Source organism: Pavona decussata, unplaced genomic scaffold (genome assembly GCF_977016875.1).
Source record: "Pavona decussata unplaced genomic scaffold, jaPavDecu1.1 SCAFFOLD_180, whole genome shotgun sequence".
Lineage (NCBI taxonomy): Eukaryota > Metazoa > Cnidaria > Anthozoa > Scleractinia > Agariciidae > Pavona > Pavona decussata.
In genome coordinates this window covers 764643-781033 of record NW_028145590.1, presented here as the reverse complement: position 1 = coordinate 781033, position 16391 = coordinate 764643, and the positions used below count along the sequence as shown (strand labels likewise).

Genomic DNA, 16391 nt, shown 5'->3' with positions numbered 1-16391 from the left:
CTCCTACCTCACTTCTTGCCGGGCAAGGGAGCCAAAGTCATCGTTCTTTGGCTGCCCTTTGAACTCAATCACAAAAGACCAACTAAAGGTTTGATACTGTCAAACTATGAGATCAAGGTCATTTTTGTATTATTAAGACTTTGAATCCTGTGCCTTTCGCCCAATCTGTTTATAATTTGATCTCATGTTCTGTCTGTTGAGTTTGCGACTATGCTTCTTACGCCGTTTGGGACATTTAACTAGGTTTGGTTTGACTCATTTAAATGGGCTATCACTCTTTGCCTCATGCTGAGCAGGCAGACATTGTCTTTCTTCCTGATTAAATTTCAACAAACAAGTCGCATCTCACGACGCTTTTTTGGTCATGTTCGATTTGCAAGCACAGCAACTGCCCCTTGAATTTATCCGGAATAACTCCTCTGTGCCCTGTTGTTTGGAAGGAAATCATTCTCGTTTATTGCAGGATGAATGTTCTTATCGATGGCGCTTTATTACGACTTTTGTGGCGCAACATTCACAAAAACATAACACCGATTGGACTTCGAGCGTGAATATTTCTTGCAGTTGACTGCGCCATACACAAGATTATTAAGGTCAAAGGATTAAAATTTCTTCGATTTACTAGTGTCACCAGCCCGCTCAATATTGAACAAGATAATGTATGTAATGGAAATTCCAATAATCAGTTAGAAAAGAGGATTACCCAGAGGGTTGCAGAAATTAGCTGTCTCAGAATTATTTATGGTGACCAATCAATACCATATTATATATATTTTCGCCCACCTCGTTCTCAGCAGACGAAAAAGAGCCAGGTGTAGATAGGGTTAAGCTAAGTCCATCTTGTAACACGTTGGGTTACCCGTTTCTTTTATATACATCCAAGGGGTAGTATATAATTTTGATATTCTTCAATCGAAGATTACGCACCTTATATTAAAGTGTTATTGTCTCACTGTATTCGTCACTCCACACAGGAAAAACTAATGTTAGGTCGGCAAGTACTCCTTAAGGCACATGCAAGATTGCCTTTGGGTCTACGCATTCAATATTTATCCACAAACCGTTGGTAAAACGATAATAGAAACACTTACAGACGATAAAGTTTTGTCAGGCTGCCAAATACTCTTTCTGGTAATACCTTAATAGCATTTGATGACAAACTACTGTAAAAAATAAAATACGCGATGAATGAGACTTTCATCGATTACCATAACAAACTAACAATATGAAGTATGAGCGGCCGTGATCACCAAAAATACAAGAATTTCACACGATACAGACAAGAAAGGGATGGTTCAAGTGCTCATCTCAAAATAGCACAGAAACCAACCCCAGACACACCCCCGAATCACCAACCAATCACAACGTTTGGTATGGACAGTGAATACCGGTCTTACGTAAACTCACACGGAAACATACGTTTACAGAGTAACAGCACGGAAAGTATTGCCCTTGGAGACAACAACAACTCTGCAACCTTCAATATATTCAGTGCAGGAAGTGATGAGAAGTTTTATGGACTTCCTGGTTAAGGAAACAAGGACAATATATTTATTACGAAAGATTAGTCTTGTATACAACATGGCCCGCGCCCTTTTGTTGTCTGTTGCTGTTTAGGTCAAAAGTCCACTTGACCTATCCTGGGCCATCCGGAAAGTAGCAAGGTTCGTGGATTTGATTGCCAGGATATTCAAGCAACGATTGTTCGACAAGCAGCGGAGAAAAACTATAAGGGGCATTCTGTTTAGTACAGAAACAGTGAAGAAACAGCAACGATTGCCAGATCAAGCTTTTCCCAAACTCAGTTGGAAGCATTCCAAGTACATCCTTCCTTTTTAACAATAAACCTATTTATTTCTTTTGTTTTTCCTTTACCACATTTAGAAAAAAGAACTAGTTCTCGAAAAGCTTGTCAACAGAACACGATGACGCAAAAATAAAGCCTGTTCTGCAGGCTGATGAAGTATGACGTCGAACGGCACAGCGTAACAGGAACCAGTGGAGCATAACATCTACAGCACAGCTCAACTAAATGGTCAAATAAAATGGTCGATAATACATCGCATGCAGTGACTTTATATCGATAAACCTCCTCCTTATTGGTATGCGGTGTTTTATCAGCTGATGAAACACTCCTCATTAGCATGCGGTGTTTTCCTCGTATGCTAATTTCCAACGTTCACAAAAGTATAATTGGTATGAACTCTATTGACACACGCTTTTCCAGGAATGTTTTTTTCGGCTGCGCCTCGTGGTTTTAAACCCGATAAAACACTCCTGCTCGTTTTTTAAACATTACATCAAACGTTTCAGCGTTACAACAAGCGGTTTAGTCTAGAATCAAATTTATCCACGAGATCTAGCAAATGGTCTCGAAAGCAAGCTTTCGTTTAAAATACTTCAAATTTCTTGTTGGTGGTCATGCTAGTAGAGACAAGTAGAGAGTTCAAAATCTTTTATTTCTAAGAATGTGTTTTGAGTGTGTATCTTTCACTTACAGAATGACAAGATTCGTCTGGTTGGCAAAAACTCCTTCAGGTAATTCTGTAATAGCATTCGATGACAGATACCTGCAAAATGGTAACATCGTAACAAATGAGATAGTGTTGGATGCCAATTACACTTGTAAAATGGTGCGACCTCAACAAATGGTAGTTTCTTAGATTACACCATTATAGCGGAGCTCCCGCGCGCGCCTTGCGGCGCGCGCGGGCGGAGCCCCATAGCTAAGAGATTAAGCCCATCAGTGCGAAAAAGTTTGGTTTGGTTATGACGTCACTTCCGTCCGACCGACAGTACAACGTACGTACGTACGTACGCTCCTCCATGTAAGCAATGTGAAATGAGACACTCAAACCTTGTGCTGCAAATCAGGTTTTTTTCGGCGGGGAAAATGTATCGCCAACTGCACTGCCTGCCGCGTTTGTTTGGCAGGAAATTGCATCGCCAACTGCGTTTGGGAAAAAATTATAATAATTTTGAAGACGACGTGTACGACAAAACACAAACTCAATTTATGAATATGTCTACAAACATGTAAAGCAAAGAAAGGGAGATAGAAAGAGATCGAGTAAACAGGCGACGAAGAAGCGAAGTTCTACGTCAAAGAGAGCGATTGAGAGCGGTAGCAAACAGGCGAAACATGAGTGACGAACAAAGAGAGAAAGAACAGGAAAGGGTGCCAAAAAAACTTCGTGTTGCGGCACAGGGTTTAAGTGTCTCATTTCACATTGGCTTACATAAATGAGCGTATGTGCTGTAACCCGGGTTGTTTTTCGGCGGGAAAAAGAATGGCCAACTCCGCTGCCAACAGCAGGAGAAAGACCAAGGCAACTAGCGGCGGGAGAAACAAATCGACTGGCACATAATCAGAATCATTTTACTCCGATCCGGCGCCACGAAACGTTGGATTTTTCCTCTTGAAGTGAAACGTTTCGCTCACTTAACGTTGTAAAACGAACGGAAAAATCAGCAATGGAATAAAGGGACTGGTTATTCTCAGAAGAGGCGAGTACATTCATGCAATTTTGTTGACAAAACTTTGCTAGTTTGCTGGTTTGCAAGATATTGTTTTCTTGCAGTTTTGACACGCCGTTTAACTTAAGCTTAAGCTAATACTGCTAACTTCAGAACAGTATTTTGAGCTCATTTTTTCGGTCCATGTTGATTATGTTCCTTGGAATTTTATTTTCTGATCTCGTCCAATTTTGCCGTCAAACAGCGGGAGAAAGAGCAAGGCGGATTGCGGCGGGAGAAACAAATCGATTCTTTTAGCAGCTTTTAGAGGCGGCACTTCATAAACAGCGGCCGAATCCTGAAGATAAATTATTTTACTCTAATCAGTGTCTAATCCGGCGCGATGAAATGAAATTAAGATTCGATGGATTTTTTCCTCTTGAAGTGAAACGCAACGTTGTAAACGAACGAAAAAAAAAATATCATTTTGAGCCATTTAAATTCCGCTTTTATAACACAGGGGGCAAAATGTTGCTAAAACTATCTAGGAACTTCGTAAAACAGTCAGTAAAACACTCATCGAAGGCGTAAGCAAACCAATGAACAAATTATTTAATTTTTTCGTGGCGTACAAAACAAACAAAACCGACGAGAACAGTTCCCATTAAACACATGTAATTAAGAGAGAATACAAGTTTAATTCAGGAGCAAACTAACAACGATAAATCAAATGTTAGGCATCAATTAATTGTTCACCTGCGCTGTAAAGCTTCCTACCGCTTGGAAATCACACGAACATAGATCGATACAAAAATAGCAAACGATGGATCCAAAGAAGGAACTTGCGGAGTAACTGTTCTTCCTGCTCCTTCCTCCCATCAAAAGGACACTTTCATGCTCGTTTATCGTTCGTTGAAAGCACTTGGACGCCATGACTGAATTCAGTTTCTCAACCAAACAAAATAAAATCAATCCGATCCAAGTCTTTAGCTTTTGACACAAATAATCTTTTGCTGTTTCTTGTGAGAGACACCAAAATTAACCTTTAGGAATCTCCCTCCTAGCTGCAGCACTTGATTTCCATGTATTTTTGGTACAAAGAATCCGGCTTAAAGAGTCGAACTTCGAAAGAACCTCAAAGAACTTGTTTTTTTGGACACAAAATGCAGAAACCAACAAAATGAAAAACTGTCGTGCTCAGCCAATCAGGAGCGAGTATTTTCGCCGCTCGACCAATCAGGAGTAAGTAGTTTTGCCTTTGGTGAAAGGAAAATTACGAAAAACTGTCCTCTGTTACAACAAATTAGCATTCAGTAAGTTTGCCCTCTGTTTTACATTGTTATTGTTGATGAGCAGTAAGCTGCATATGCATTAAAAATGTACTATATAACTGCAGAATTGATGAGGAACTCATAAGGTTATTACGTTCATACAATAAGCAGACTTCTATTGTGGAGCTCCGCTTTTAGGCTTGTCTAAATATATATATATATTACTTTATGAGGAGGGAGTAAAATGGGGGCACCATTACCGCCACCGTACGATGTTGTGTTTAATCCTATTAAGCCTTGCTTTTGTGGGAGGTTGCGCATCAGTGTGATTTTAGCGGCGATAATGAACGAGGTTCTGTTTCCATGTACATCAATACTACTAACGAATACGACATTGTGTAAAGCTCATAAGGTGTCCAAAGTCAATTTGAGGTATGGAAACGAGTGTTAACCTTTTTTAGTGTCATCTTTCGATAATGCAATGTAACTAAAAAAAAAGTCCTTACGGTTGATCTCGAATTTGGATGATGAAGGTGGGTTTGTTTATCAGCAATATGGCGCGAGGTATATGAAGGAGTCAATCCAAGAATGATAAAATCGACTGTTTTTAGTGTCAACGGCCTGCGAAATAAAGTTGCCGAACTTTGCCACTGACGACAACCTACTGAAAGCGGTCAAATCGTTTAAATTTTCCCTTAAACCGAGAGCCGTGCAAGGTAGACACACTTCTTCAGCCATTTGAGGTTAGCAGTTGTAGTCAATTTGTCGTTTCTTGTGCCAATAACCAGAAAACGTTCAAGCTTGCTAGTTTAAACGTTCTTTCAGCTGTTTTATATGGCATGTCGAAAGATAGTCGCTATTATCTGCTTCACATGTACTACCGAAAGTGGCTGTATAGGCCGGGCCAAACGGATGCAACATCGTTCAACATTGTCGAATCGAGCATGTTGCACTCGTTTGGCCAACATGTTGCACGATGTTGCATGATGTTGGATGATGTTGAGCGAAGTTTGATTTCCATCAACATCGTTTTCAACATCGTCCAACATTTCTTTTGTTCTTAGGTGTGAACAACAATGTTGAGTCCGTTTGGCCACCGTGTTCAACATTGTTGAACGCACGCATGTCCCTTATCTGACTTTGTGGGTATGGGTATTCGTATCCTCGGAATCGCGCCATTTTGGGTGCAAACCGATATGACGCGGGTTTGTTTTCTGAGGATTCTGGGTGGATTTGGTCGCAGACCCATGAGTCCAAGTCTTACATCAAACATGTTGCATTCATTTGGCCAGGCCTTAAATTCTAGTCTCAGTTGGCCACTTACAGGTACTTGAGTTGTATCAGATTGGTAAACAACCTTTCAGGTAACATAGCAATAGCGTTTGACGACAACGACCTGTGGTTACAGAGGACAGAAAATAAGACGCTATGACTATTTGAAACGTAACGTTGCTATTTAGTTTTAGGTCCAATACAAATGCTTTTCGTATAACATATATGGCCAAATTTTGGTGACAACCTCGCCAACCTCGCCATATGCTATATAACCACATCGGATCCCGTACATGTTAAAATTACCAAACAATAGCCCTGGGAACAAAGGAAACGGCATTTGATCGAGTGGAACGTATCACCCTTTTCCTTTTCCAGGGTAATTCTTTTTTCTTAGAAAAATATTCACTGCCAAAATTCAAGAGAATGTCCCTTTGTCTCTCATTTTGTTATTCAACTTTGACTTGATATTTATAAATGCCTTAGCTGGTCCTTAAACTGACATCCTCGGTCCGGTAGCAATTTTGATTTATCGATGTATCGTCTTTTCTTAGTCTTCTCATTCCTTCTGCATTTTTTTTTTCATTCACATTTTGAAAAGTATAGTCAATTTAACCATTCTTGTTGCCTTTATATAAAAGGAGCATTCTTTGCTCTGGTTGTGAAAATTTTCACTCACAGAATGTAAAGATCTGTCAGGTTGCCAAACACTCCTTCAGGTATTGAAGTTATAGCATTAGAGCGCAAATACCTGCAAAATGGAAGAGCTCAACCAATGGAACTTGCTAAATACTCCACAGACATAGCGTTATACTTTTTAATGAGGACCTAGCCTTCCCAAGTACAATGAGAAACAGATGCCATCTTCATAAAGGTTTCGTTTACGGAAGGAGTTTTACTTAGCATCTTTCGTTTTCAGCAGCCCTGTTAATAAAGAATTCCAATTCCAATGGTGCCAGCTGCCACACGAGTTACAGGAAATGACATTAAAACAAAATATTGAAATACATGTCTAACATAGTGTCTTAAGCGTCTTGATTTGCCAAATAATATCCTGTCAACTAGAACAGCTACAAAATGACAAATAATAAGCCCCCTTGCCATTACAGATTGTTGAGGCAAGATGTGTAACTGGAAGTACTAGTGCACTTCATTTCACTGGACATGTTATGAAAGGGAGAACTGTCTATAAAGATTATCGACTCGAATTCAAATGTCAATGTTACGCTTGTCTGTTGTAAGGTTATTTACTCGTTTAAGAATAGCGACTGTACAGAGTTTACCGTGTACGTACTGACATGGCCTACTAGTGTTACTTACAGCTTCTTCAGGTTTATCAGTTTGGCAAACACGCCATCGGGCAGACGTTTGATAGCATTAGAAGACAAATTCCTGTCAAAAATTGTAGTGCAATAACAACAACATGAGTGTGGTGAACCCGAGCTTTCTTCTTATAATTACACCACAAGCGAAGATTTCTCCTTCCTCTTGATACAATGAAGCACGGCAATGATTCAAAACGAATACAATACAACGAGATGACGGATAAACATGAATCAAAACTATCCCACTAGTTACATTTTTTGGCTGATTCGATACAAGCCAGTTTCCAATTTTTCGTTTTCCCAATCTTTCAGCGAGAAGCTCGAAACTTACTAAGGCAAAGATTACCGCATTTCGTGGCAAAAACATAAGAAAGTCATCATATAAAAACTTTTTAAAGAAAACTTGTTTTTTTTCGGTTCACAGAGCATGCGTTGTTACTCCACAAGTTACCCCTGACAAGTTTTCTTATTTGAGTCGAAACTGTTTTGCCAGTTTGCTTGTCACAAGAAAAAATACTAGTTAAAGAAAACTTGCTCGTGTGTAACCAACCTTAGACTTTGTTCATAGTTTTGTGATTAAAAAAAACGTCTCCCACGCATTCATCGTTTCGAACGCAATAACTTGGATAACTTGGTATCCATAAAAGCTTTAATGTTTATCACCTGACTTCACCTAAGTTAAAGTATATTAGTGCTTGATGAGAAATTCCACTAACCCGTCGTGATTTGTAAAAAATATTGAGAATCGTTGGGACTGTGCATGTATACGGGGCTTACTTGTAGGCTTACTTGATACTTTACAGGCGCCAAATGCAACTTGTCACTTACAGTCTTTGCAACTTTCTTAGTTTGGCAAAGACATCGTCGGGCAGAAGTTCAATAGCGTTAGACGAGAGATCTCTGTTAACGACATGAAAAACAAAAGAATAATCCTGGTTGAAACATAGAAGCTGTGTTGTGTTTCTTTTCCTTTATTCCGATCCTTTATCTTGCTTTTCTTGATAGTTAGATCATCGTGTTGTTGCCTCAAAACCCGGTCATTTCTGATCGGTTGAAAAGTTCGCACAGACTTTGTTGAATTTCTAGCTCACAAAACCATAATTCAAGTGTTTTTTTTTTTTCAAATAGTGGTCCCACAAGTAAAAAAAAACCTGTCATTTGATACATAAGGAAACACCACTTTCAGTCAGGATCCGCTTAATCGAAAGTGTAATTTCACGTTCATGCACACTGGTAAACTTTCTATTTTCTTGCATGGTAAGACTAATACCTTAATAAAACTCTCAATGTAAACACAGTATCAGGCAACAATGTATATGTATCACGGTCTTAAACCCTTTAACCCCTAATAACAAAAAACAAATTCTCCTATCTTATCGCCATACTTTTCTAGTCAAAGTAGTTGTCTAGAAAATTCAACTTGGGTGATCGTATCTTTAATTCCCATGACCTCAGGGGTTGAAAATGTATTGAGTCATACAAGAAGAAATTTGATGCTGATCACTGTTACGTTGGGGCTCCAACTTCATGACGTTGTTGATTTTCCATGAGCATGTCCCTTGGAAGTTAAACGTTTTCTCCCCTCACGCGCGGGTTCGGCAGAAGCTACTTTACTTTTCTTGCCTTGGTTGGTAATAGTGCTAGCAACGGTCATGACATCGGGGTCCATTATACCGATGCCTATATGAAAACCAAGAAGTATTTTCACTTACAGTTCTGCTAGGTCAGTCAGGTTGGCTAACGAATCCTCAGACAGAAATGTAATAGCGTTAGAAGACAAATCCCTATGAAAAGAAGTAAAAATTATTTGACATGGCATTACTGTAAATGGTCTTCCTTCTCAGTGTAAATTGGGTAGCAATGCAAAAGCGTTTGAATAAAAATAGTGTAAATAAATAAAATAAATAAATTTGAGCATTTTATATGTCTCTACGATTTCTGATTTTATTGTAGGATGCTATAATTATTTAAATGTATGGACAGGTTATAACTTTTATTGTATATCTTTTATCTTGTTAGTTTTAATGTCTAAGTTTGAAACGTGTGAATAAAGACCTTTATTATTAAATCACTTCATTTATAAGTATCAGCGGTATTTAGTACAACGTGTTACGTACTGAACCGTTGCGAACATCTGGCTGCAACTTACCTTTTCATGGCAAACCAACTAATTTTACCAATACAAACGATTGGCAATTCATTACTAACAAAAGATTGATCAAAACGCACTGATTACTTTTCGCAGTCTTTCACTTAGGTTGTTGATGGGGCCATTGCCATTCAATGTCACCCCAAAGAGTCCTTCTCCGCAGTACTACTCTCTCCCGGATGATCATATTTACCTCATATGATTCCTGTATGACAGTGGAATTTTTTATCACATGAGCGGTTTTCGCAGTTGTTTGAACTAGAGGTAAAAACACATAAACGAACTACGTGGGCAGGGGAGGACTTTTTACGCTTTAAACTCAGTTTAATTTGTTTCCTTTCCTAGGTTAGAGTGACTAGAGTTTTGCTGCCATCCACCATTCATATGCATGGTCTTTTAAATTGATGGATTGGTCGATGCTGACACGTAGCCTAGGGGGGTAGGGCTAATTGCGGATGGATGACTTACAGTTGGGTGCCAAAAGCACATGGGTGGGTAGGGGAGTGTTGAGACTGACTACAGTTGACGTTTTGGAATCTGTGGAGTTTTGCCCAGCCCAGTCAGACGCTTGTTTTTTCTTTCTTTTTTTGTGTGTGTATACTTGTGAAATGTTCGTGGCTAGTCTGACGCGGCGTTTCGTCTCGGCCAAGAGACTCTTCAGAGACCTTCAGAATTTGTAAGCAAACTCGTTGAGCATCGCGCTCAAAGTCCCGTTCGCAAATTCAAGATGTTAGCAGTCTGGCCCTCTATCGCAGAAGGATTCCCAACCGCACGTACACGAGTTGAAATTTATACAATAAAGAATTGAAAAATTGTCAAATACTTGTGAAATGTTCGTGGCTAGTCTGACGCGGCGTTTCGTCACGAACATTTCACAAGTATTTGACAATTTTTCAATTCTTTATTGTATAAATTTCAACTCGTGTACGTGCGGTTGGGAATCCTTCTGCGATAGAGGGCCAGACTGCTAACATCTTGAATTTGCGAACGGGACTTTGAGCGCGATGCTCAACGAGTTTGCTTACAAATTCTGAAGGTCTCTGAAGAGTCTCTTGCCGCGTCAGACTAGCCACGAACATTTCACAAGTATTTGACAATTTTTCAATTCTTTATTGTGTGTGTATGTGGCAAATAAATAAATATACAGATTTCTCATGTTAACTTTTTGGAGAAAATAATAACTATGAATGACTACAATATGGGTATTTACTAAAAACTGGATCATTGTATAATGCAATTCCAGGGATTTGATTGGCTCAGCGGTCATGGTATATGATCCACTATACCATGCCCGAGAAATAGCGGCCACTAAATTGTCTTCTGGTTGTTGTTGCAAAGCGAAATCAGCAAGATCTAGCAATATTTCTTCACTGTTTTTATTAAAACATTTATTCCACTCGCGCTTGTTGGATTTGAGATGATTATATTCAACTCGGCGCTACGCGCCTCGTTGGCTATCTGTCATCTCTCATCTCACATCCAAGAAGGTGCACTCGTGGAATAATTGTTAAATATTGAATCTAGTTATACGATCTTACAGCTTCACAGTAGTTGTTGGTACACATTTCATAATGCGTGTGAGTGAAGTTACATTCTTGCATGACCAAGTCTTCCAAAAACCATATGACCATGTGTGGGAACATGGAAGGCTGCAAACTGCATGAGACCGATACGTACGAAGAAAAAACACAAATTTTATAGATTAATAAAGTGTCGTTTTACTTTTTGTTATTTTACTAGTCTACTGTTAAAACATCAGAGTAAATAATTATATATATTTATAAATAACTAAGCTGGCTAATCACAACAGACACAAACAACACAACAAACTTTTGTGAATTCGAAGTAAACGCATGTAAACAAGACTAAGCGTATGATATCAAATGGTGACAAGTCACAATTGGTATTGATTTTGCTTCTGATTGGTTGAGAAATTTGCGCGCATTTTGCTACCCGATCACAGAACGTAGTAAAGTAAAACCAAAGCCAAAGCAAACGTGGAAAAACGCCTGGATAAGCTAGGGTACTTTGGATTTTTTAGTTTGTTTTCCTACTATAGCTGAGTATGCACCATTTTACTGAGAAAACCAGGCTAAACCTTGCTTTCCAGGTAATATTTACCTTACTTAACCTGAAAAACTGGGGAAACCAGGCCAATCTAGCTGTTCAGGTTATGCTTTCGCACCACCCTTACCCTGAAAGTCTGGGAAAACCCGTCTAACCCCGCTTTTCAGGTACGATTTTTTAAACCACAATCACCCTGAAAACCTGGTAAAACCAATGTTACCTGGCTTTTCAGGTCCTAGCTTGCGTGCCAAAACCAGCTTTACCAGGCCTTTTAGGTAACTTTTGACCAAGCTAACCAAGAAAGTCTGGTAAATCCAGGCTCACCAGACTCTTAAGCAGACTTGATTTCAAAACCAAAAGCCTGGTAAGCCTGGTTGAACCAGACTTCACCAGGCTTACCAGTCTTTTTACCAGGCTTTTGTTGCCAGGGAAGCATTCAATAGCTGGTCTGAGTGGGCAAATGACGTTTTGAGGTGCTACCATTGGTATCCCCGCCAAAGCGACGTCTGGGAAACTACTTCAGAGCAGTATTCAGTAATGATAACGTAATTTCTTCCCAGAGCTGAGTAGAAATTCTGATCGGGTGAAACATATTTTCTTTGCGGCTTCGTGTGGATCACAAGCAAATGTTGTTTTCAACAACTGTAGCGGAAATTCTCCGCGGCTTTCTCTTGTTCCCCATTGAAGAATTAATTTCCGAAGGTTGAAATAATTTAAACAACTTTCTAGTCTACTGAATTGTCGGCTGATAATGTTTCTTTTTCTTTTTCTGTGCTGTTTAATGGTTACTTCAACGTGATCTCGTCAATACAGTGGAAATTTTCTGACCACAGTCGCTGTAGTACTTACGTGCGTTTTGCAAACTTTGTTGTGTATTTTTTTTTTACTTTTATCAAGATTATTTGGGGAGAATTTCTATTATTTACAGCGAGTAAATTTTATTCACGAATTAGAAGAAGAAGAAGAAGAAGAAGAAGAAGAAGAAGAAGAAGAAGAAGAAGAAGACACCTTTATTTAAACAGGGTAATCCAGTTAGAGGCTACGGGCCGTATAAAGTACTTTTAAAATTGCAATACAAATACTAACATCAATAAATTATAACACTGGATATAATGAGATTATAGAAATTTGTCATCCTAGACTGAATGCATGGGTCTGATTCTTTGTGTAACGTAAACTTTGACTGCGAAATGTAGCGCTCGCTTGCGTTCAGCGAGTTCGTAAATTAAAAGCACTTTGGAGTGGATGGGCATGCTGTTTCTGCATTGTCGCTTATAATTGTACTTACATGGATGAGTAGCAGTAAAGGTTACCACAAACCCCCTTTTTTCAATGACACCGTTTGAATGGAATGTCACCACTAGATGGTCGCCATCTGCATCCACAAGGGTGTATTTTCCAGTAAGGTCACCACAGAATTGACCAACTTTTACATTTTTCTCGTCTACTATCTTCAAATAATCTGAACTGCAAAGAAATTATTCAAGGTCAGCTCTGTGAATATTATTTACTCATTAATTACTTTTTTACCATTTTTTCTATTGCTCAACATAAACTTCAATCAGGCGCTTTTTCCGTTTACTTGGCTTTATAAATCAAAGGTATCCCTGTTTCAGGACTTCTACGCAACGCCTACTAGTCACATTTGGAGGTTTGAAAATTTTTTTAGAGCAGCAAATCAAATTTGTTACCATTGCAAGATACCTTTGTTGGCTGGAAATTAAATTTATGTTCTCAGAGCTAACTTACGATAATTTCAAGTCATTTAATTCCCGTAATGCGATCGAACTATGCTGAGATAAATTCGTAGGAGCAGCTTCCAAGATCAGAAAGTGAAAGGAAATTCACCCTTGTGTTTCACGTTCTCCATGAAACCTTGAAATTGGTCAATTCATGTTGTTTTTTTGCAGAGGGCGACATGGAAATGTACAAAAGTGTATAACGCACGTGCAAAGCCAGTGCTTTGCAAATCGAGACGATTGTTTCAGTGACGTTCAGGTTGCCCTCATCGTCGAAGCTGTTCAGTTAAGGTCCCTATATTCGTATACAAAAAGCGCCAGATTTTACGCAGAGCACGTTTAAGCAGTTAGACCTGATACTTACCTACATGCGAAATGATTCTGCAGATAAAAATCTTTAAAGTTTATCCTCATAGCCATGCCTCGTGGAAAAGGAACCTTGTAAACGCAGTCCAAATTATTCGGATATTTATTAGGATATTTATGACTTGTCAGTGTAGTGTTTACCATTGGATCACACCCTGCCAAAGAAAATGTGTAATTTTCCAGTTATGCACGTACCAAGCTACACTTTTGCACAATGTGGCACAATCCCGCGCATTAATTATACATGCACCACTGTCATACTAACCCTCTTCCAAAAGGGCGAGCATGAATAGAGATGAGTCGAACCTGATGTATGCATAATTAATTTTGAGGCTCTATGGAAACTCTTGCTCAAACTTCACTTGGTTTCCCTTTATTCTCTAAGTTTGTTTACTTAAGGCGGGCAGACAAGTGTCAACGAGCCAAAAGGTCTTCAACTGTATTTTGTTGACCAAATGAGTCAACTCTTAACAACATGAGCAGGTAACCAAATGTAAGAGTAGTATGGAGATGGAATTCGATCAAAAGTAAACAATTGTACATCGAAAACTTGTAAACAAAAGAGTGATAATTACAGAAAGCTCCTTAATGTTAACTTGGTGTGTTTCGAAAGCCGTATTGAGTGGTTTTCCTCCCGCCGATATCACCTTCTGCATGGATTCTACGCGCCAAGCCAGAAAGTCAGTTGGAAAAGGTCGATGAAAATCGCTTCTCAAGCACTCACTTTCCTCCCTCTAGACATTCAAAGAAGGATAACTGAAGAACCTTTCTTTCCGTTCTGTCTCTAAGAGGTCAATTTTTTGAGGCACAATCCTCCATTGTTGTAAGCAAAGATAAACCTAGGAACGAGTACGAAGAATCGCCCTCGCCGGGAAGCCTGTTCGCAGGCTAGGGGACCCCTCAGGCACCTTTGGGTTCACATCCCTCTCCCCGGGTAAGTCAATCTTTCTACCTGACTGGCCCTATTTCGCGCAAAGAAGGTTCCGTTGATGGGAAGTAGATGGTACCGGAACTTTACTTTTGTGGAAAGATAATCTTTCTGGAAGTGATACAACATTGACTTAATTTTTTTAAACATTTTAACCGAGCGCAAGCTTATAAGGGTGAAAATTAAATTGTTGTTGTTGTTGTTGTTGTTGTTGTAGTTTTTTTTTTTTTTTTGCCTAGCCGACAGACCTTCTTCCAAATAACCCCTCTCCTCTCCGCTACTCCTCGGTTGCTATAGAAACCGTACAGCCGATCAATGAATAAAACGTCAATTAGCCAGGAGGGGTGTAAGCAGTATGTGGCAACCCCAAAAACCCGTAGATTCTCAGTCCTCCACCTCGGCAACACACACACCCAGGATGAATAGCATTAACATTCTTGACAAGTAATCTCAACTAACAAAGGAGAATAGAATGTTAAAGGGAAAGTACCACGCGAATTAAATTTAGTAAAAGAAAGCAACGGAGGAACTCGTGGGTGGTCATAAATAACAGGGAAATTCTAAATGCCTGACAATAAACATATTTTTGCCATGATAAGTGTGGTAATTAAGAAGTCAGAAGGTTTGGAAACCTTTGTTCCCATCACTAATTCAGATAAGATTTAGCTGTGTGTGTTCCGAGACTACAGATCACAAGTTTCAAAGTTTTAGTTTGTTTGAATTTTTCTTTGCTGAATTTCAATTTCGTTTACCATTATGTACCCGTTAAATTTATCTTGTTGTTGTTGTTGTTTTTTCGCGAAAATCTTTTTAGTTACGGAGTGAGGTTACGATAGTTTACCTAATGTTTAAAAACCGATAAAACACGTGCTGCGAGGTTTTTGAACGACTTCAAAAACATTTCGGGAAAAGCGTGTGTCAACAATGATGCTTTTGTGAACGTTGGAAATTGGCAAACGAGAAAAACACCGCACACTAATGAGGAGTGTTTCATCAGCTGATAAAACACCGCATACTAATAAGGAGGAGGTTTATCGATATAAAGTCACTGCACGTGACGTATTATCGACCATTTGATAGGTCAATTGGCTTATGAATTATTGGTGAGTTGAAAAATAATTTGTGTGCTTCATTCCCTCTTAAGAACAGTCTTACCTAAGAAAATGACTTGTATAACTCTTGTGTCACTTCCATACTTGTTAGTGGCCACGCAGGTGTAGTTCCCTTCCTCATCCAAAAAAGCGTGGGCAGTGTTTGTTTGATTTGCCAATACTAAACATACCCACTTGAGTGCCACGTATACGGGAAGAGTTCCAGTGGCTGAACACGGAAGTTTATTGCCTTGGTATGCGCGAAAAACAGGAGCTGGATCTGGCAACAGTATCTTTGGTGGGGCTAACAAATAAACAAATTATAATAATTACGAGTGCCTGGATAGAAAAATTACCTTTACTCATTAAGTAAATAGATGCTTCTGGACTTATGCAGTTATATACACTGTATACCTGCTAATGTGCCATTACAAAGTTCCTTAGGCGAAAATCTGCTCAAACGCGCGCGTAGCAAACGTCGCCGCTCCATCGTGGCATAAGGCTTAGGGGAAGGGTACAAAGCCCCATGCTAGATAATCCAACTGTCGATTGCCCCACCTCCCACCCCCCACCCTTTCTTTTTTCGATCGAAAAAAATCAGTTTTCTTGCAATCTCAAATTTCGTCCGACGATTTTCACTTAACTTTCTGAAAATATGTGAAGTTTGGCTAATACAAATACGAGTAAAAATCAACGATAAAAAAAAGCGACGTTTCGGCTTCTTCAT

The 16391-nt window shown here is 39.3% G+C and overlaps 1 protein-coding gene across 1 annotated transcript in view; it reads right to left on the bottom strand.

Moving 5' to 3' along the window:
• Positions 1-16391, bottom strand: part of LOC146463122 (CUB domain-containing protein 2-like) — a 48342-nt gene that overhangs the window by 25778 nt on the left and 6173 nt on the right. Inside the window, exons 5-13 of the mRNA XM_085084736.1 lie at positions 15729-15968; positions 13644-13800; positions 12829-13007; positions 11012-11129; positions 9037-9108; positions 8153-8224; positions 7320-7391; positions 6679-6750; positions 2499-2570 (exon numbers count right to left, since the gene is read on the bottom strand). Coding sequence (XP_084940862.1) covers positions 2499-2570; positions 6679-6750; positions 7320-7391; positions 8153-8224; positions 9037-9108; positions 11012-11129; positions 12829-13007; positions 13644-13800; positions 15729-15968 — 1054 coding nt within the window. The remainder of the gene's footprint in view (positions 1-2498; positions 2571-6678; positions 6751-7319; positions 7392-8152; positions 8225-9036; positions 9109-11011; positions 11130-12828; positions 13008-13643; positions 13801-15728; positions 15969-16391) is intronic.